The sequence below is a fragment of the Colletotrichum higginsianum genome, chromosome 3 (genome assembly GCF_001672515.1).
Source record: "Colletotrichum higginsianum IMI 349063 chromosome 3, whole genome shotgun sequence".
Classification (NCBI taxonomy): Eukaryota; Fungi; Ascomycota; class Sordariomycetes; order Glomerellales; family Glomerellaceae; genus Colletotrichum; species Colletotrichum higginsianum.
In genome coordinates this window covers 4,810,333-4,831,004 of record NC_030956.1, presented here as the reverse complement: position 1 = coordinate 4,831,004, position 20,672 = coordinate 4,810,333, and the positions used below count along the sequence as shown (strand labels likewise).

Below are 20,672 nucleotides of genomic sequence, written 5' to 3'. Positions count from 1 at the left end.
GGGATAGGCCTCTTGTCCCATCCTTGACGGATCATGAGAAGCGACGAGAACGGCAAGTTGACTATCGATTGGAGAGAGAGAGCAAGTGGCTTGCACCGATAATATGCGGGCAACCTTGCCTTTGATGCGCGCCTTGGCTCTACCTCAACACTAGCCAGAACCATGCTCGGAGATCCACAGACTATCAAGATATGCCGTAACGAAAGAGGCACGAGGACAGCGGCGTGTAAGCTGATGAGGGGCCGGGCCTGGCGTGCGCGGGTACGCAGGGCCCAACCAACGTTCGTTCGCCTCCCCAAGTGCCGTTGTTGGCGCATTCAAGAAGCGCCAGCACGGTGGCCAGGCCGGCTGTTGAGGACTGCGAGTGCCGCACGATGCATCCTGGCTTGTTGGTGACGGGAGGATGAGGTGGAGTAGTGAGCGGACTGCCGGTATGTGCGGGGAAAGACAGGCCGGTCAAGCCCTCCCTGTGTGTGGGTAGTTTGGGAAGCCTGTATCAGTATCAGTCAGGTATGGAGGTATCCTGTCTCTTGGGATCGACCGTCACATATCTCCGAGACTGACCAATCGCAGCGGTTGGACTTGCCAACAACGGCATAGTTCGCCTTTGATACCTGTGGCCAAGACGTCCACCTTGCTCCTATCGTGGAGGACCAGCCTGCCAGCTCCGTCTTGGGGCAGTGGGGCCACGGCGCGCTTCCGGGCGTCGATGTCTGGGGGCACCGCACCGTGCGGCGTGCGGCCGCTCCGTTGCTCGCGGCCACACCAACCCCAGCCTGGCAGGGAGCCGGCGGAGCTTATTTTCAACCCAGCTATGTCCCAATGAGGCCTCCTCACAACATGCTGTGCAGGCGTTGTAAACGTGGGCCGTTGGCACTTTGGAGGCTGGCTTTGTTGGTTCGGCGTCTCATGGGGAATCGGCCAGGAATGTTTGTCGAGATAAGGGGAGGGGGTTTCAAGACCAACAGGCTACAGCGTGGTATGATAAGCCAAGCACGCATAGCATCACATTCTTCGTACGTGGGGTGCATATGCAGTATTGTGTCACCTCGCCTCTTCGGATTGTTGTGCCACCCGTGGGTAGCAGATCGATCTTGTCTCACTTTCCCCCAAATCCTTAGTGTACAGTCATCTTGTGCCATTGAAGGGCTGGTTTCAGTTGAAGATCGAACTGGGCTTGACGATTACAAGCCTCCTGGTATCTCGCACATGCGTTTAATCGGCAATATTCCCTACGAAGTCCTTATTCATATTTCCAACAAGTGGTGCCTGGTGATATCAGCAACTCACGGATAGATAGAGACAATCTCATGTCGAAAAATTGACGAGACAGAACCGAGATGCAAGCTTGATAGTATATAACTCGACTCGCCGAGCCTGCTGGAGGAATTACTAGACACAGTTGAATTGGGGCTTCAATTTCCAGTTTACTTATTTAGATGTCTCATTTTGGTCGTTGCATGGTGACTGGCTTTAAGATGAGCTTCCCGGAGTCTCGGCAGCATCTGGCAGCATTTCGGTGGATTTTCCCTCCCCAAAGACTTAGACTTGCTGCAAATTGGCCCGTTTATTCTCCGGCCCCCAGCAACATGTCCCGGAGACATCTTCACGTTGCGCCTGTGACACTAGACCCCTCGATAACCGAACCGGCACCGCCATGGTATACACTTGAAATAATCTATTGAGGGTTACACAGACTGTCTTAATCAATGTGGCCGAAGGCCGGTGCCCCAAAGTGTATTCATGCAAAACCTAGAAGAAAAAAAGTATGAGAAAAGTTTAAAAAAAAAAGTTTTAAAAAAAGAGAGAGAGGTGGATATCTAAGTGTAAAAAAATCCAGAGAAAAAGGATGGCGCGCATCAACACCAAAAATGCTACCACTTCTCTCTCCGCTGCATGGCAGCAAAACCCCACGTCTTATGTTCTCCAGCCGGCGTCTCTACGTCCCGAGACCAGCAACAAACCCTGCCGCAATCCCAGACTGGCACACTACTTACTATCCGCTCACATGCGGCGGATCTCCTGTTCGTTGGCGTACTTGTCCAGACCGCTGTCGAGGCTCTGCCACCACTCAAATAGCATGGACTCGCAAATAAGCTTGAACCAGGGGGTGAACTTGAGGCTGGGGTCCTGGAACAACTTCTTCAACTCATCGGCGCTGACGTACTGGGTCGCCTGGACCTCGTTCTTGTTGATGTCGAGGTCGACCTTGGCCTTGATGAAGAGGATGTAGTCGACTGTTTCGTGTTAGCATAACCGCTCTCCAGTTGGACCTCACGTTCGTGTTCGGCTGACGCGCGGGTGACATACTCTCGTGCTCTCCCCACTTGCCATCAGAGGGAGCCTTGTAGTGAATCCTCGTCAGGAAATGGAAATCCTCAAAGGGGACCTGGGCCGGGTTGATGCCCAGCTCGTGCTCGAGCTTCCTCTGGGCGGCGCGCTTCACGCCGGCGACTGAGTCCTCGAGGTTCGAGCCCGTCTCGCCAGGGATGCCCAGCGGGTGGGAGCAGCAGGTGTTGGTCCACATGTCGGGGAAGGTGATCTTCTCCGATGCGCGCTGCTGGAGGAGCAGGCGATTGTCGGCCGGGTCAAAGAGGAACACGGAAAAGGCGCGATGGAGGAGGCCCTTGTCAATGTTGGTCATGAGGTGGCCTGCGTCCGGACTCTTGTCAGCTGGCTGTCCGTGTGCCGAACTCTCTTATGGAAGGAAAAGGGGGACGGGGGAAGAGAGAAGAGACGCACAAGCCTTCTTGCTGGCGTTGCCAATGGGCTTGTCGTTCTCGTCCAGCACGATGCAGACCTCGTCCATAAGGCGGATCTGCTCGGCATCGTGGCCGGAAAGGGCCTCGGTGCTGGTGTCGATATCGGGAAAGAGGCGGAGGATGGACTCGGCGGTGATGGCCTCATTTTGCGCCGTGGTCGTTGTGGTAGTGGTAGCCATGGTAGGTGTTTCGGCTGCCTCTTCCTATACTGTCGCGTGTCAACCTCAGAATCGAATACACAGTCCCCAAGGATCCAATGTTGCTATGTTCAGGAGAACAGAGGCGCACGCGCGCAACGGCATGGGAGGGGGGTTATCTACCGTTACTATATGGGCGGATGGATGGGTTAGTGAGGTGTACGTAATGCCACACGACCTTCAGAGGTACCCGATCGGAGCTTCTCCCGTCCGAGAAACACTGAAAATGGAAATTCAAGTGAGAGAGTGCGAGAGAGTGCGAGATGCGCAAGGAGGGTCGTTAGGTTTTCTGCTTTCTGTTAGGCACAGTAAGCCAACGTGGGATGTCGTCTGGTCTGGGCGGTGGCCGGGCGAGGAGCAAAAAAGGCGCCGAAAATGAGGGGTCCCCCGAGCTCGAGGAGAAAGTGTGAAAATGTGCCCCTCACCCTTCTCATCGTTGCAGGCTTGCAGGTGTGCATGGGTGCAGGGGGCCGGCCAGTGAGCCAATAGTATTCCTGGGATGTTGTACCTAGGCACCTACTTTTCACTAATTCGGTTGTTTGTCACTGTTGCGGTTGCCCCCCAATCTCCCATTCCCCTGCAGCACCAAGCTTCCCTTCTTTCTGCTGAGTGCTCACTCTCACCACACCCTTTACCACGCTCATCCACCCACTCATGAGCGACGGAGACTGCAGTCGAGAGGGAGTCGAATGCACCCGCTCCGATTGGAGTCGAGCCCCAGAAACTCCGTTCCGTGTGGGTGTGTGTGCCGCCATTCTATAGACGGACGTCCGTCACCACAAGCTGGGCGGACATTTCATTCCCACAACGTTGCAGAACAAACATCCATCATGTGTCAATGGCATGTGATGTGGTTGTTTGCCATTCCTGGGCCACAGGAGCGAAAACAGCTTCCGAACATGCGACGGCTGAGCCACGTCGTATGTTGTAGATCGCCTTGCTTGCTTGTTTTCTCTCCCTTCTTCCGCTCCTTCCATGTTGTCCATGCTTTCCCGCTGCGTTTGGTTGCTCGGTATTATCTACAGAGAGAAAAAAGGGAAGGAACCCCCCCAATGCTACAGACGCTTCTAAGATGCAACATGTGATGTCATTCGGTGTGTAAATAGACGCAAACACTCGCTATGAGCTCCTGCTGCTGCTCTCGACACGTACGAGCGTATGTTACCGGTAGTGAGGCTTCTGACATCCGACCGTACATCGTACCGCGAGATGTTTCACTCGGCCTGGTTCCTCGCGTGTGCCTCTCTCGCCGCCTTGTGCCAGTCGGTAAAGTACACAAACGAATACTCAATAGTCGCGACCCTGTAACAAAAAAAGAAATCGCTCAGTCAGCCAAGCTTCTCACGTGTTGTATGTCCCTCCCTCTCTCTCTCTCGTCCCATCTTCGGGAAGTCTGGGAAGCACCGTTTCAAAATGCAGGAGAACACTTACAACGCAAGCCCGACCGTGACGCCCAGCCACAGTCCCTTGAGCTTCCACCCGAGACCAAACGCCGTCCCGAATGACAGGGGAATTGCGATCAAGTAGTACACAGTGATGTTGGCGTACCCGCCAATCGACGGCCGCCCGATGCCGCGCAGCAGCCCGTGGGCTCCCGCGCTGAGGCCGTCAAACACCTGCATCATGGCGCACAGCGGGAGCACGTCGGCCACGATGGCGATGACCTCCTCGTCGTCGGTGAACAGCCGCGGTAGGTGGAACCGCAAGCTGCCAAACATGATGACATTGAAGATGCCCACTATTAACGCTGCGGCGAACGCCTATAGGACCGGTTAGGGCGGCATCGTATGGAGGGTAGGGGAACAAGGGGTGACACTTACCACGACACCGGTGGTCTTGGCCGCATCCACAAGCCCGGCCCCGATGAGGTTGGCGATACGCGTCGACGCGGCAATGCTCACGGGGAATGGGATCTGGTAGGTGATGGCGCAGAGCGTGACGACGACGCTCTGTGCAGCGAGGTACGACGGCCCAAAGTGGCTCGAGAACAGCGTCAGCACCTCAAAGGCCATGTACTCGGCCTCGATCATGATCATGCCGGGCAGCGCCAAGCGGAGCATCGGGCCCCAGTTGGCGAGCGCCCGCTTGCTGAAACCGCCCCAGCACTGGTACCCGTCGACGAAGCGCACGTAGAGGAACAGCAGCAGCGGAAGGAGGTTCTGGGTGCAGACGACGGCGGTGGGGGCGCCGACGAAGCCCCATCCCAGCCTCCAGACGAAGAGCCAGTTCAAAAAGATGTTGACGGGCGCGGCGATCAGCAGCACCCACGTAGTCGCCTGGAACAGACCCTGCGCCTGCACGAAGCGCTTGCCGGCCTCGAAGCAGACAAAGGCCGGCCCGCCGAGGATCATGACGCGCAGGTACTGTCCCGCCAGCCGCGCCGACTCGGGCTCCGGGATGATGAGGCTCAGTACCGACTCGCCAAAGAACCACAGCACGGCGAGCGGCACGAAGCACATAAGCAAGAAGTACGTCATGCGCTGCATCTGCAGCCCGACGAGATGACGGTGGCCCGAGCCGTACGCCTGCGCGCAGAGGGTGTCGAGGCTCGTTGCGAGGCCCTGGAAGGGCGCGTAGACGGTGATGGTGGCTGTCATGGTGGACAGGCTCACGGCGCCGAGCTCCATGGTGCCGATGCGGCCAACAGCGAAGATGGCGACGACGTTGACCGAATACTGCAGCATGAAGGTGACGATGAGCGGGCTTGCATACTGCACAATGGTCTTGGCCTCACGCTGCCAGGTGGTACGGAGCTGACCCGCCGCGACCGCCGCCTCCCACTGTTCGTTAAGGTGCTCGTGACCTTCTTCGGCGTCGGGCGCCGGGGCGGCGCCAGACAACAAAGGAGTGGACTCGGTAGGTCGGCGGATGGCGATCTGCGGTGTCTCTTCGTCGTGAGGCTCGAGAGGGACCTTTGTGCTGAACAAGCGTCTGTAGGCACGGCGATAGAAGGGTTCGCTGTCCGTCCGAGGTGTCTTGGGCGGCAGGATGTGGTTGTCCCGGAGAAGACTCCTCTCGGCGTCGCGCGACTGCTTCTTCTCGACTCTGGTGAGGGCGGCGGGCGGCTCTTCGACGGCGTACGTCTGCGGATTCATGACGGGCCGAGAGGTGCCAAAGGCGACACCGCTCGGGCGCCGGTAGAAGAGGGGACCCTCTTCGGACTCGGACTCGGAGGCGGAGCCGATGGCGGCGTCGTCGTTCTCGTCGTCGTTCTCGTCGTCTGAGCATTCGGCCAGATCGCTGGCCAAGATCTCCTGTGCCTGCGGCGTGCCCACGCGGAACGACGAGCTGAGTTGGGCGACAAAGTCGCGGCTTGAGGAAGCCTTGATTGGGATGCTGCGGTCGTCACCCATGGTGCCGGTGTGGTGTTGCTGTTATGTAGGGCCGACCCGAACTCTCAATGTCGAAGTAGGGTAGGTGAGACGTAGGAAAGTCGAGTTACGCCCTCTCTCTTGGTTCACAAGATTAGTTGGCCAATCGAGCTCTATTCCACTGCGCTGCTATCCAGGGACCGACGGCAATGGCGCTATCCTGCGGGTATCTATATCCGCTGGGTGTGACTATGTTTCGGCACTGCGTGTGTCTCTCGGATCTGATGTGAGACGATCTCGGAACCAAAAAGTGAAGATACAGCAACGACCGAGACCGGTGTGTTATTGGCGGCCGACCCCTCTACAGGCGCGAGGACCTGGTTGCGCTCACCCCCAAGCGCCACGCAAGTTATGGATTCGCGGCAGATCCGATAATCGTAGGGTCTTGTCGTATGATCCGCCCGGTTTCCCCTGTTCGACAACGGGTACCAGAGAAGGAAAAGATAGGGGGAAGGGAAACTCGGCGAGGGAATAGATGGATAGGAGCGCAGATACAGTCCATCCGAGGTAGAAAGCTGGGGAGCAAGACCGCCTATATTTGTAAAAGAACAGGGGGGAAAGATACGGAGCGGAGACGCGCGCCGCACCGGCGCATGGGAAACATAATGGAAAGGGAAAGGAGCTCCTTTCTTTCCAAGGGTCCTTCGCCTCGGCCATTCCTGGCTGGGTAGCTGGACTCATGATTTTGAGAGGTGTCTGGACTCTGCCGTGCTGCTGCTGTACTGTAGGCATCTCGGCGTGCCAGGCCGGGCTTCCCTGAACCGCGGTTCGCAGCTTTGTGGCCCGCGGAGCGGCTAGATTGGCCCAGTGGACCACCCAATATATTGCGCTATCCACTCCTCTGCAGGTCGTTCTTCTCCACAGCGCGCAACGCTCTCTTGCACTCACGATACCTACCTACCTGGGTACGAACACTGAGGAACATCTCAGTAGCCGAGGCGGTCCCTCCTGTAAAATACTTCCAAAGCGCAGCCAGTACTTACATGCCGACGCATACGCAGACGCAGGTGCCATGGCCGATCACCAATCTGTTGGTGACTCAACCGGCCAATGGCCAATGGAACAGGCCAATCAATACCGACCGTCTCTCGACGCACACGGCTTGGCATCTGGTATCGGTTCCCAGCCGGCAGGACACACTCCAAGCAGCCTTCCATCAACAACACACCGACTTGCTTTCCAATCACCTTCAGGAGCCTACAAAAGACACACACACACACACACACACACACACACACACACACACACACACATATATATATATATACACACACCAACCGCCCAAGAAGACCAAGACTAGATAGAGTATGCTACGAATGTACCACAGGGCCAAACGGCGTGGCGGCCGACATCCCCTCCTCGGCTCCGTCGCACCGACCGGGGCCCCGGGTTCTCCATTAGCCACAGCTACAGCCAACAACAGCATCAACATCAACCCTACCCACCCACAACCATCATCGAGCCTCTACGTACATCCGTGCTTTTCTTTTTATTTCCTCGATCTCTCCTTGGCTGTAACACCGAGTCTGTGAGACCAAGACCGAACACCTGTCCACGTCTCGCTGTGGACAGCCACCATGGCAACCTCGCATCGCAATCGCGTTAAGTCAGACATGGGTCTCGCGGCACCTCCACTTCGTCACAGCGACCTCCTCCTCCTCCACCAACACTAGTAGATGAGAGGAGAACTCGAGACCGCCCCTCCGCTGCTCTCGCATATCGCGCAGGGTGCCACACGGCTCAGCGCTACCAGCCTGGTTAGCCTTCTTCACTCATCAACCCGTTCGACCCACGTTCCGTCCTGTCCCCCGTGGGCCGTATCGCTTACAAGCAGCAGCCAACCATTGCGATTGTGACGTCTATTACGTACGAGCAAGTCACCTTCATTCTCGTCGGCTTCGTCCACACGCAGCCGTTCCCCGCTCAATATGTCTCAAGTCCTCAACTAACCTGATGCCACTATTTTGTATAGACGCCATGGGCCCATCGAATCTTTCTGCACGGGGAGAAAAGAGGACTCGTTCGGTCAGGTTACCCCTCGCTTCACCGATGTCGGGCCTCCCTCTCACCGCCGTCCACCACCATTTATGATCCCGCCCACGTACATATCTCCGACAAGACCACTATAACAATCTTGAACGCCTTTTCATTGTAGTAGCTGATCCGTCTATTCGTGTGGGATCCCATCTGTCTGATGCCATTCCGAATGCCACTCACAGACGTAGAATTACTATACAGTGTATCGTGTCCCAGCCCCAAGCCTGAACCTACGATCCCCCAAGACCCCATAACACCCCTAAACCATCTATTTGTCCTCCTCCCAATTGGGGTTCTGTCCGTCGTTAGCATCGACCGTCGTCGTCGACTTTGGTAAGAAGGGGGAACGGGGGAGGGGGGAAATCTCCATGCAGCAAAACTCACCTTCTTGAGAATGACCAGTCCCTCTAGTGTGCTGTTCAGGCTGATGTACTGCTCGTCCTCGAGCTCGGCACGCTCGCCGTACGCCAGGACCACCGGTGTGCTCTGTGTTTGCCAGCCGGTGATGGTCTTGGGCCGACCCGCTTGTCCGACGACATCTACTGCCTGACCGACGCGGACGTTGACCTTGAGAGGCTTCAGGTCCTCATCCAGCGTCACCAAGAAACGGGGGTGCATCGCCGTCACCAAAAAGTAGAGCAGGTAGTGTGAGTTAGACGTGATGAACTGCTTGGCGTCGATCATGGCCACCAGCACCGCCAGCAGACCACCTGTCGACACGCGCGAAAGAACGTTGCGGTCCGTGTGGAACGGGTTGACCGACATCGTTCCCTTGCCCATGTGCAACAGGCCCTGCGCGATCCGCACCATGAAGAGAGACTCCTGATCGCGGTGGTAGAAGCTGGCCAGCTGCCGGAGCAGCTGAGCCAATCTGGCATTGTTCGTGCCCGCTCCCAAGAGACCCATGGCGAAGATGGCGTTGATGGCAACTTCGTTGTCGTTGTCGTGAGAGTATCTCGACAAAGTGTCGTATACCTTCATCTGCGGGTTGCTGGGGCTGATGAGGCCCATGGCCAAGGGCACTGCTCTGCGGATGTTAGGCTCGCCGTAGTGCATAAGGTGGCCGAATTGGCGGAGAACCATCTCCTGGCCCACCTCCTCTCCCATGGCGACGAGAGCGATCCCAATCACGGCGTATGACTGGAGGAGCTCGTCGCCCTTCTTCTCGTCCGAATCCTCAATGTGCTCGTTGCAGATGTGCAGAAGCTCCTGGATCTTCAGGACAGCGCCAGTACCAGCCCAGGCGCAGATCTCGGCCAACACTGCCGTCGGCTTCGCCATGGGATGGTCGACGGCCTTCAGTGTCTCCAGAATGACGTCAACTTCCTCTTGACGGCCAAAGAAAAGCAGACCGAGACCGAGAGCCAGGAATCGAGTCCATTTGTCGGTGAGCTGGTTCTTGCGCTCGTCGTCGAGCAGGGTGGTGACAATAGCCTCGCTGATTTCGGGGTTGGAGGAGCCAACAAAGATCAAACCGCACGATAGAGCAGCCATGGCGGAGATCTGCATCTCCTGGGAAGAATCGGTGATGATAGGCAACAGCAGCTCCAGAAGAAGTTCGTTATTCGATCCAGCGTAAGAGAGGCCCAAGCCCATTATGCTGGCCGTCCTCACGAGAGGATTCTTGTGGTTGAGCTTGTCCTCATCACCCAGTAGAGCCAAGGCAGGCTCCGAGTCGACACGAGCTCCCGAGTTCATGATACCAATCGCAAGCATCGAACCGGCCAGGATCTCGGGCTCGGCGGCATAGGTGTACTTGTCGATCTTATCCAGACCAGCCTCGACGTCCCAAAGCAGGAGAGTACCCAGAGAAGCAACGGTCGACATCATGCCGTCACCCTTGGTCTTCCATACCCAACTCTCCTTATCCTGCTCCACCAACATCATCTTGTCGTTGCCGAAACCGGCGTTGACAAAAGCGTTGACGAAGGCAGCCGCCAAGTTGTGACGGGCCGAGTCGAGGTTGGTCATTCCCGCAACACGGCTGCTCTCCAGGTGGCTTTTGTAAATGTCCTCGGTCGTCTTGGGGTCCAGGATGTTGAGCTCCTTGCCCAGGGACTTGAAGTGGTCCGACAACTTAAGGTTCGACAAGCACTCGACAATCGCCTGCGAGTCGGCGTCTTCAGCGGGGAGATCCAGAACAATGCGTTGCCGAGCAATCAGAAAGGCAAGCTGCTTCTTGAGAGCGGGGTCCTCGGCCTTCTCGAAGTCAGCCTTGATGAGGTCGATGTCGTTGAGGCGGATGGCAAGCGTCATTGCCAGTGCGTATTCCTTGTATGTCAGATAGATGTCGTGGGCCGTCTTCAGGAAAAGCTCGTTGTCGGGATAAGTAAGCAGGTTGACCATGCTGACCATGTACAGACACACGCGACCGTACGTGTTCTCGTCGAGGTAATTGGGAATTTGGTCAATGATCTCAAGTTCGCTCATCAAGTCCACGGCGTCGGCCTCGGCGTTGCTCTGCAGGAACAACGGGATGAGAATCAGGGCGAGGTCGACCAAGTCCTTTGTCGGCTCGTCGGCGTTTATCCGCTTTCCGTAAACCTCACCGATCTCCAAGGCCAGATGCCGGGTGTACTCGTGACCCCACGATCCAATGTCGGATGAGGGCGCCAGCAGGCGGTACTTGAGGGTGTCTTGTCGGTCTTCGTCAGAATATGTCATACCGATTACTGACAAAACGTCTGCGAGCGAGGTCTTGTTCTCGCCCGCCGACCACTCCTCATGCAGCTTCGTCATTGTCTCATAGTGTGGTCGGAGGAATTTGAGAGGCTTGGGCACGGCCGTCATTGACGAGGTCGAAGTCTTGATGAAGGTCTTCATGGCCTCCAGGGCTGGCTTGTAGAGGGAGGCATCGGCTTCCTACGGTGGATTGTCAGCGTCCGATAGTGATGTGATAGGCATGCGTAACGAACTGTCAGGCGCTCGACGAGCATGTCCAGCTCGTTCTTCAGCTGTTGGTCTTCTTCGCTGAGCTCCTCCGCGGCTGCAAACGGTTAGCCCCTCCTCGCCTTATAACACTGTTCAGGCTTCTCTCACAGTCGATGATTTTCTCATCTTCCTTCTTGCCGTTGACTTGGGGCTTTTCCTTCTTGCTGTCCTCCACGGCCTTTCCCTTGCCCTTGTCGGCAGCGGTAGGCTTCTCGCTGTCCTGCGCCATCTTGACGTATGCTTGTGGACTCTTTGCGGGGTGTGTACGTCCTCGAGATTTCGGTCAAGAAGAAGCGCGGCTCTTTCTGTGGTTCGTCAGGAAAGCGAGATCGAATCGATGGTATGCGGATGGGGAGGATAGGTTCGCGGGTGGTTCGAATCGTGAGGGATGGGAGGATGATGGTAGCTTTGTAAAGCTACGCAGCGAGACGAAGCTCCCCGGTTACGCGAGCGCCTTGCCGCCTGCAAACGGTACCGGGAAAATGAAAGCTCCGGGAGTTTGTGGGTCCAAGCGACAACCGCCTCTTTCAAGGAAGGCGGTCGCTTGCTAACCTGGGTTAGCGGACTTCCTCTTATCGATAGCCGTCCCTCCCACGACAAGCCAACTTTTTCCAGACCAATGGTGGGGTCGAAGAGGTTCATCACCGGAGTCCTAGATTTCTGCCATCAACGTCGACAATCGATCTGATACTGCACTGAACCCCCCCTTTTTGAGACTGTTATCCTAGGAATATTGCGAATATTTCAAGATGCATTTGGATACCAAAGCGCTTCGCCACCTGGCCGCCGAGGACTGGCGCGTCCTTGCAGCGGTTCGACCCCTTACCCCTCCACGACCCCTCGCAGCCCACTTACATGCCCATACCTAGGTCGAGCAAGGCACCAAGAATCACGAGCTGGTTCCGACTCCCCTCATCGAGAAACTGTCGCGCCTCCGCGGCGGCGCAAGTGGCGTGCACCGGTCCATCTCGAACCTCGCCAAGGTCGGCCTCATCGCCAAGGTTAAGGAGGCCAAGTACGACGGTTACCGCCTCACCTACGGTGGTCTCGACTACCTCGCGATGCACACATACTCGACGCGCAAGGAGGTCTACAGCGTCGGTAGCAGAGTTGGCGTTGGAAAGGAGAGTGATATCGTCATGGTGGCCGATGATAGAGGCATGCAGTGCATTCTGAAGATCCACAGATTGGGCCGTATCTCCTTCCGGACGGTTAAGTCAAACAGAGACTACCTCAAGAACAAGCAGTCGGGATCGTGGATGTACCTTTCCCGCCTCGCGGCAATGAAGGAGTTTGCCTTCATGAAGGCGCTCAAAGAGGAAGGTTTTCCTGTACCCGAACCCATCGCGCAAAACCGACACACTATCGTCATGTCGTTCATCGACTCGTTTCCGCTCCGTCAAATCTCCTCGATCCCGGATCCGGCAACCCTCTATGCCGAGCTGATTGATTTGATCCTCCGCTTAGCCAAGCATGGACTCATTCACGGCGACTTCAACGAGTTCAACATTCTTATCAAGGAGGAGACATCCATTACCCAGACAGACGAGGGCGAAGAAGAGACCATCACATTGATTCCAATAGTCATTGACTTCCCGCAAATGGTTTCAATGGACCACCAGAATGCCGAGATGTACTTTGATCGAGACGTCAACTGCATCAAGCGCTTCTTCGAGAAGAGGTTTCACTTTACCGGCACAACCCCAGGGCCATTCTACAAGGACGCCAAGAAGTTGGTTGGCAAGGGCGGTGCCAAGAGGATAGATGCGACCTTGGAGGCGTCAGGGTTCACGAAGAAGATGGCCAAAGACTTGGAGAAGGCCATCCAAGAGCAGGCCGCATCCAAGGGCGATGAAGGTGACCATGGCGGTGCCGCTTCCGAGGATGAGGATGAAGATGAGGAAGACAGCGAGGAGGCAGCCGATGACCTGGAGGGGTCTGCCGCGCCATCGGTAACCGGAGAGGGAGAAGGGAGGGATTCCTCGAAAAGCGGCAAGGAAAAAGATGACATTGATACCCAAAAGTTTTCAAGGTTGGCAGTAGCAGACGAGGCATGAGCCATCAATAGATACGATGACATGACGACTTCATTTTATCATCTTCACAATGGGCCTCTCCTCACTCGGATTGCTGCAGGAACCGTCCGGATTTCTCCCGTCGATCAAAGGTTGCCGCGGATGGTCGGTCTTGCAGAAGACCCGTCACATAGTTCCACCATCACGGCTTCTCCAGTAACAGACATCATGAATACGTGGCAAAAGACGCAACGCCGTCCGGATTTTTTTCTGCCCCCCCCAAAAAACTAACGTAAGGTACAAGAAGAACTAAAGCTGGCCCATGCGAGCTCCATGCACCTAGACTATCAACTACCTCAGAGCATAAAATGTTCCCTGATCGAAACCATACTACCATTTGCTGTGACGCAGAAAACCCCGAATTCCGCGTGACAAAACGACCAATGATGTAGCCCGAAAATGCAAATGCTCCTGATAATTCTTGTTCACTTCTGCTCCTTCTTCAAGATCGGGGAAGACTGCGTGCTGACAATGACGGGAGTGATCGAGTCGGCATGGATCGTCACGCCTTCGTCGCTGTCGTCAGACGCCGTCTCGATGACAGTAGCCTCCACGGATGATCTGAACAAGCAGGTTAGTCAAGAAGAATGCTCCAATGGCGAGGATGGTCACCGTACTGGGGGTTTCCCTGAACAGTGCCCGCCTGGTAGCCATCAGACTTGACCACCTTGCCCATTCGATCAAGACCACCGGTCATGGAGCGAGGTGTGTAGCCGCTATGTACAGTCAGTCGCCGGAATTCCAAGGTCAGACGCCAGACACTCACGTGTTGGCGGTGGCGTGCAGGGCACGCTTCCAGGCCGGCTGGTTGTACATGTTGGGCTGAATGCCAACAAGGGGAGTGCCGTAGGCACCGATATTGTACTCGTTTGTGCGGAACTGGCGGCGCTCGGCGGTCACTCGCTTGAGCTCCTTCTGACTGGGAGTGTCGGCGTAGCGGATGTTCATGACCATTCCCTCCTCGCCGACGGGGATGCCGTTGAACTGCTTAATGACAGTATCACACACGTCGCGGGACTCGAAGCTGCCATCTTGTCAGGACACGCCAACTCTAGACGGCAAAGCTGCCACATACCGAGCGAAGCCGACACCACGGCTGTTGCCCATGCTGTCACGAAGGATCTTGGACGACATGATGTGGTAGCCCCCGAAGATGTCGCCGAGATCCTGGAATGGTCAGCAAACTGGAAAGAGAGCAAGTCGCCAATTGTAGAGAATAGACTCACATTCTCAGTCAAGCTCTTGGGAAGGTTGGAGATGTACAGGTTGGTAGATCCCTCGTCGCCCTCGGCCTTCAGACGAGAATTGAAGGATTCCTGGACAAAAATCAGTCAAGCAGCAAGGCGAATTTACAGGAGTGTACTCACACGGGCGAATCCAACTTCGTAACCAAGACGATGAAAGCCTCGGATGCACATCTCCGAGTCACGAACGTCGTAGAACTTGGCAAACCCAAAGCTAAAATATCGTCAGCGAAGAGCGTCGACGTCGAAAGACGTCGGCCTATCTCACCCCTTGCAAGCACCAGTGGAGGTGTCAATGATGGCCTTGGAGGTCTCGACGTTTCCAAAGCGGGCCGCAAACCGAAACAAGAGGTCATCGTCGGTAGTCGGGTGAAGACCACGTATGTAGACGTTGCGGTTGCCCGGAATCCGATTCTCCAAGCTTTGGTCCAGAGTCTTCATCTGGGTAGCTGGGGTGAACACGGCGGGAACGGCCTTTGGCACGGCAGGATCCTGCTTGAGAAGCTCCTCCAAGTTGCGGTCGACGGGGATGTTGATGGCGCTGTGCTTGGCAGCAGGTTCAACGAAGATGTTGCCACCGACAACCTGCTGCGGAGAGGGCGTGGTGTAGGTCGATCGGTCAAGTGCAGCGACACGAGGACCTTTGTCGTTCTTGCCACCTCCGTTGTAAAACGGAGTCGTGGGAGCGGACTCGGTAGTGGTGTACGAGCCACCACTGTGACGACGGTTCTCGAGGCCTGGCAGGTCATTGTGGCCACGGTTGGTACGGTCTAGAAGAGCCGCACCTCCGCTGACGGCACGGCCAGGAGTAAACGGCATCATGGGGTAAGGCATGTAAGGGCTGAACTGTCCAGGAGCCGCCAGGTAGCCACCAGCGGCGGGGCCGTACGGACCCTGGGAGAGGTGGTCCATTCCCATGGCCGATGGTAGATGGGGAGCGAGCATGTAGTCTTGGGGAAGCATGTAGGTGTGAGCGGCAGCCATCTGTCCCATGTTGCTGGCGCTGTGAGAGATGCCGTTGCCCAAGGTCATGCCCTGAAACTGGCCGATTGTACCAGCCAAGGCGTCAACGCTGCCCATCATGCCGGGCAACTGATTCTCAGGGAACTGGGCAACGTGATTTCCGGACATGTGGTGGTTGCCGGCACTGTTAAACGCAACGGTGTGCTTGGGGTCCATGGTTTGAGTCTGATAGGACATAGTCATGCCTAAGGGCTGGAAGAAATGAAAAAATTGTCAGTGACCCATCAAACCGACCCATCAAACCGAGATGCCCCCAAGAGAGGGGGGGGAGTGAGCATCAAGGTGCTTGGGATGGAGTGGTAGCAGCCAGAGAGTGTATGTTGAGCTCCGTGGGCGAAGGGTGGGCTTGTGAACTTACTCAACCGAGGCCAAAGGCTTCCAAGATTGGATGAGGTGCGTTGAACTAAGAATCCCTCAGGACGGAACTAATTAGATGTTAGCCCATTAGGTTCGAGAGCGCTGGAATGCAATGAGTGTAGATGGAGAAGGACGATGGCCACAAGATGACTTGCAGAGAGGTCGTAGAATGGGGTTTGAGGACTGTGGTCGCCGGATAGCCCCCGGAAGGGCCTCAAGGCCAGTAAAAGAGTCCAGGTCCTGCAATGTAGAACCAAGTCGTCTTCTGCAGACAGTGGAAATACCAGTAGACCAGCAGGGGAGGGAAGAGTGTTGGGAGGGGAAGTGATTGACCCAAGATCCGGACACCATTACACATACCTTTGCTGTCTGGAGATGAACAGAGGCTTGGAACCAGAAGGGAAGCTCGGTCAACGTCAACAATGGCAAATGTTGTTACCAAAGACTCTGTGAAGAAGCGAGTGATCAGTAAAAAGATGGAACAAGCTATCGGGAGCAATTCGGAGTCAAAGAGACTTGGCCGTGGATCGAAGAAGTGTGGTGGTGATGCTGTGGTCAAGAGAAAAGACAGAAGAGGGGGAAGAGAAGTTGGCTAAGGGAGGAGAGGAAGATAAAGGGCGAGCGGAAGAGGGGGGGTGGGAGCGTACCTGAGGGAGCCTTCTTTCTCCAGATCCGTTTGAATGAGGCAGCTGGAAAGAAAGAGTCGAAAGCTGCTTGACTTAGGAAGGAGACGTCGACAAGGGGAGGAACTTTTTCAGTGATGAGGTAGTCGGAGAAGGTGAGAAGACCACTTAGAGGAAGGGGCCCGGCTCCGTGAGGGTCTGAGTCGATGTGGAAGGGGAAGAAAGCCTTGCAGGGACTTGAACCAGTGCAGGCCCGTTGCTGCTTCCTTCTGTTAGCAACATCCCTCCAAAAGCATGACCAAGCTTTCATTCATTCCTTCCATGAAGGAGCATACGGGGTATAGAGATGATAGGGACGTACCTGAAAAGATGCCCTCGACGTAGGGCCCGAGGCACTGTACTTCCTATCTTTTCCTTTCCTTATTACACAACTCCCGAAGCATAGATGTTTCCTCGACAATTCACGGTTCCCGGGCTTGTCAATGATTCTCCTCGAGAAAGCGTGAAAGGGAACGACCAGCCAGCAAGTAGCAGACTACGCAGTTCTTTCTCAGGATAAGTCGCCTTTGGGGTGGCAGAAGCAGGGAACAAACCGGCAACGTTGTCCTTGCCTACTCCCGAGTCAATGGCAAGCAGCGCTTAAGAACACGGCACTCTCCTCTGACAGGAAGCTCCGGACTTTCGTCGCCGACTTTCGCTCCCAGGCGTGGATGCGATGCTTCCGAGGCCCTTGCTGCGTTATCTTGGCAGCAAAACCCACGACCCCTTAACTGCAGGTTGCTTCAAGGAATGGTCCAAGAACCAGTAGCTTCTTCTTGGCTCTTCTCGCTTGGTACTTCCGTTAAGCCCCAGGTTGGTTTCTGATGTCGGCTGTCTGAACCGACGACGTTGGTAATGTTCGGGGTGCTGAAAACGATGTAGAAACTGTGCTGTGTGTGTCAGTGTTTGTCTGCAACGAAGGGCAATGTGGCTGATCAAACCGTGTGTATAGAATTCCACTCTTCTCTTCCCTTATGTCGTTCAAACCCAACGCCGGTGCCGCTTCCGACCTCCGACTGTATGTGACTGCTACGAAATAGAACGTCTGCGTCGAACCGTTCTCAATGTACGTCCTCAAAAGACGAGACTGCATGTACCCAAATCGATAAGGAAAGTCTCAATATTATAATGTAACCGCCATGCACCGTCCGTTTGTCATAAGAATACCGGGTAACCGTTCAACCCACGAAAGATCGATCAAGAAAGATGCCTATCTGGGTTTCATTCTTCAAGCGAGTGTCGGAATGCTGGGACGGCCGGGGAGGATCGCTGCCCATCTTTATGGAGGCTGCTCCTCCCACTTTCTGTGCGGCCTGCTACGCTTGCCCTGCAGCCAAGCGTCGTTGTCATAAAGTGCCGATCCACTCAACTTGTTTCTTTTCCTCCCACTGATCTCTGAGACAGGGTTAGTGTCGAGAAGGGGAGGTTACCGGCCGAGATTCAGAAAATTCGGGCTGCCTGATGTCTCTCTTTAGATGCGGCCGTCCTGGGGCCCAGCGAGCCACCCGTGGTTGATCCCCAATGATACAGGTGTTCACTTCGAACCAATAGCTGCCGGCAACCGCATCGCACGAAGCCCCCGCATCGGAAGACACGCCCACCGCCAGGCCGCTTGCCACCAAACCGGACGGACGCATCTGGGAACTGACTGGCCAGCTGGTTTCTGCCGGTCTCGATCCCCAGGTTCAAGGGTTTAGGCCGCTTCTTGGGCGAGGCAGCCAACTCAACTCGTTTCCACAGGGTGCTGGGTGGCAGACGAAAGGTATCTACAGTTTAGTGAACAGAAAAGGACGGTTCATCTCCAGTGGTCGATCTCTAGCTTTCCTTTTTTGTTGAGAACCTCCCACTCGACGACGAAACAGGACCTAACCGTGTTTGGGTTAGGAAGCATGGGGCCTGCATCTCATGATGGTCCCGGGCTGGCGTGGTTTGGAGCGAGCGTTGGCCTTGGAGGAAGCGCAATGTAGCCAGACCAGGCACATCGTGGCGGGTACCTGAGACCAGTTCCGAGGCACATGGCAAAATAATGACTGGTGAGCGAGCCTTTTCAAGGTCGTGGATGTTACAGTTCGTTCATAATATGTTCCTCTTTCTGGCATCTCAAAGGGCTGACAAGCAAACCATCAGGACGACCTTCTGCCGTTGGCTGTTGACGGAAACCCCACGACAAACTAGAGCCCATAGCGGGCTACAACACCGTCACACCGGCTTCCACATCGCGTTTCCACGGAACGAGCAAAAAAGATGTGTGTTTCTGATTTGAACAGGTGCCCTGCGTCTGGCCCAAATCCGAAGGCCAATATGCTCGTTCCTTGCTAGTGCCGACGAGGAAAAAGCAATGTCGTGGGGTGTGTGGAAGGTGATGACCGTGCCGCTGCTTTCTTTCACTCATATGATGAGACGAACCCGGCTCCAGCACTGGCAAGGGGGTGTTTTCCTGGTTTCTTTTGCCGCCGGTCAGTGGCTCTGAGCTCATGCCCGTGGCGAGATATCGACGCTTGTCGCGAGGTTGCGGGAGAGGGTTGAGGCTGAAAGATGTGGGTGCGGCAGCGACTTCGCAGCCGCCTCTGGACTCTCGCCACGTCCTGCCGTCCTCATTTCCCGTGTTTCTCCCAGCAAACTCACCCGCTTTCCGCTTCAGAACATTCGGCACTGGTGTGGGCAGCTACCTTTAACTGTTGCTACACTCCGGCGAGCCGTGTGTGGGACCAATGTTGGGGTATCGAGCGGTGTCTGGAACCGGGGATTGGATGGCCGCGTATCCTGCAGAAGAGACAATTAAGATGACAGGTCTCTGCAATCTTCCTGTTGTCCAAAGTAGCGGTAAGCTACGCCCCGGATGTCGCGAGAAAAAGGTTGCATCAGCCTGGCAGGGGCTCGGAGATCGAATCTTGCAGCGGGTAGCATAGAAAAAGAACGCAAACATCGGCTTCGTCGATGCAGCCCACCAATTGATGCGCGTATGTACGGTTGTCCTCTCATCCTCTCCGACTGCACTCCCTCGGTGGCACAACCGTCGAGGAAAAAAGGGGCAGACGAGCAAAGAGACCAGTCTGCGAATGATCCCCGTCTAGGAGGACTCAGACACGGATGAACATCCGGAAGAGCGCAGGCCAGTCAGTCGGCTGGACCAGGTCGGTTTGCGGTGCCATTTTGGCGCCATGCTTCGGCGGTCTCTCAGTGCCATGCCGGCTTGTCATGTCTCGAACAACTCTCCTCGAAACCCCCACTGGCCAAGGTACGGGCGGCTTTTCGCCGCACCTCTTCTATACCACCTTGATGGGGGATGACGGGGTTGGTCGCACAATGGCAACGAGACTGCTTGGTTAGGCATATGACGGCCCAAAGGGATTCCCGGGCATGTCATTGTTTGCCCTCGATTGCTCCCTCCTCCCCCCGGTCTCCCCGGTCTTGCAAGATATCCGCCCCACCGCTGCAACAGATCAGATCGAAGGATCTTGATCGGGATCGGGACATTGCTGTGTGGGGGGTCAAGCAACCTATGCCGGGCTCAAGGCGGAGGAAGGAGTCTTTCTCTCATAGCTCCAACTTCACGATGGCGAAGCATCGCTCCGTGAGGGAGAGATGAAGAGAGGGGGAAGAAACAATAGCACAGAACCTCGGACAGTAATTTTGTTTCTAGCCTCGGCGTCCACCCAGGCCGCCGAAGTCGACCTGGATGTTTGCGGGGGTGACTTCGGGGTCTTGGTCCGTCCCGCTGCTTGGTGGCCTACTCTCCCGGCTCGACGACGACGGCGACGACGACACTTCCCACCCCAGCGACCCCACTCCTCACACCGGGTTGCAACAGGGATTGCGCGCAGACAGATGGATTGGCCACGGCGCTCCCTCGCTGCCGGGCGGCTTCGTCCCTTGATCTTATGTTCTGATCTGTTAAATCGAGTATTGGCCATGTGAACATGACGGACGCCGCCGTGCGAAGGGTGCAGACCGGAGGGCAAAGAGGTTTCTCGCCCGCTCCCCTCAGAGATGGTTCCCGTTGAAGAGAAGGG

The 20,672-nt window shown here is 55.9% G+C and overlaps 5 protein-coding genes across 5 annotated transcripts; 1 reads left to right on the top strand and 4 right to left on the bottom strand.

Moving 5' to 3' along the window:
- Nucleotides 1–2,004: 2,004 nt before the first annotated feature.
- CH63R_04985 (Isopentenyl-diphosphate delta-isomerase) lies at nucleotides 2,005–2,941 on the bottom strand (the record flags this gene model as incomplete). The annotated part of the gene is made up of 3 exons (XM_018299960.1): nucleotides 2,005–2,237; nucleotides 2,311–2,652; nucleotides 2,743–2,941. The coding sequence occupies 3 exons, from the start codon at nucleotides 2,939–2,941 to the stop codon at nucleotides 2,005–2,007; spliced, it is 774 nt and encodes a 257-aa protein (XP_018161206.1).
- A 1,232-nt stretch (nucleotides 2,942–4,173) lies between these two features.
- On the bottom strand, nucleotides 4,174–6,312 carry CH63R_04984 (MATE efflux family protein; the record flags this gene model as incomplete). The annotated part of the gene is made up of 3 exons (XM_018299959.1): nucleotides 4,174–4,261; nucleotides 4,391–4,719; nucleotides 4,780–6,312. The coding sequence occupies 3 exons, from the start codon at nucleotides 6,310–6,312 to the stop codon at nucleotides 4,174–4,176; spliced, it is 1,950 nt and encodes a 649-aa protein (XP_018161205.1).
- A 2,323-nt stretch (nucleotides 6,313–8,635) lies between these two features.
- On the bottom strand, nucleotides 8,636–11,527 carry CH63R_04983 (Proteasome/cyclosome; the record flags this gene model as incomplete). The annotated part of the gene is made up of 4 exons (XM_018299958.1): nucleotides 8,636–8,662; nucleotides 8,752–11,229; nucleotides 11,283–11,353; nucleotides 11,407–11,527. The coding sequence occupies 4 exons, from the start codon at nucleotides 11,525–11,527 to the stop codon at nucleotides 8,636–8,638; spliced, it is 2,697 nt and encodes an 898-aa protein (XP_018161204.1).
- Nucleotides 11,528–12,047: 520 nt separating this feature from the next.
- Nucleotides 12,048–13,355, top strand: CH63R_04982 (RIO1 family protein; the record flags this gene model as incomplete). Its single annotated transcript, XM_018299957.1, has 2 exons — nucleotides 12,048–12,110; nucleotides 12,168–13,355. 2 exons carry the CDS (start codon nucleotides 12,048–12,050, stop codon nucleotides 13,353–13,355), a joined length of 1,251 nt encoding a protein of 416 aa, XP_018161203.1.
- Nucleotides 13,356–13,798: 443 nt separating this feature from the next.
- Nucleotides 13,799–15,817, bottom strand: CH63R_04981 (RNA recognition domain-containing protein; the record flags this gene model as incomplete). Its single annotated transcript, XM_018299956.1, has 7 exons — nucleotides 13,799–13,934; nucleotides 13,991–14,089; nucleotides 14,140–14,397; nucleotides 14,449–14,540; nucleotides 14,600–14,689; nucleotides 14,741–14,831; nucleotides 14,886–15,817. The coding sequence occupies 7 exons, from the start codon at nucleotides 15,815–15,817 to the stop codon at nucleotides 13,799–13,801; spliced, it is 1,698 nt and encodes a 565-aa protein (XP_018161202.1).
- Between the last annotated feature and the right edge of the window lie 4,855 nt (nucleotides 15,818–20,672).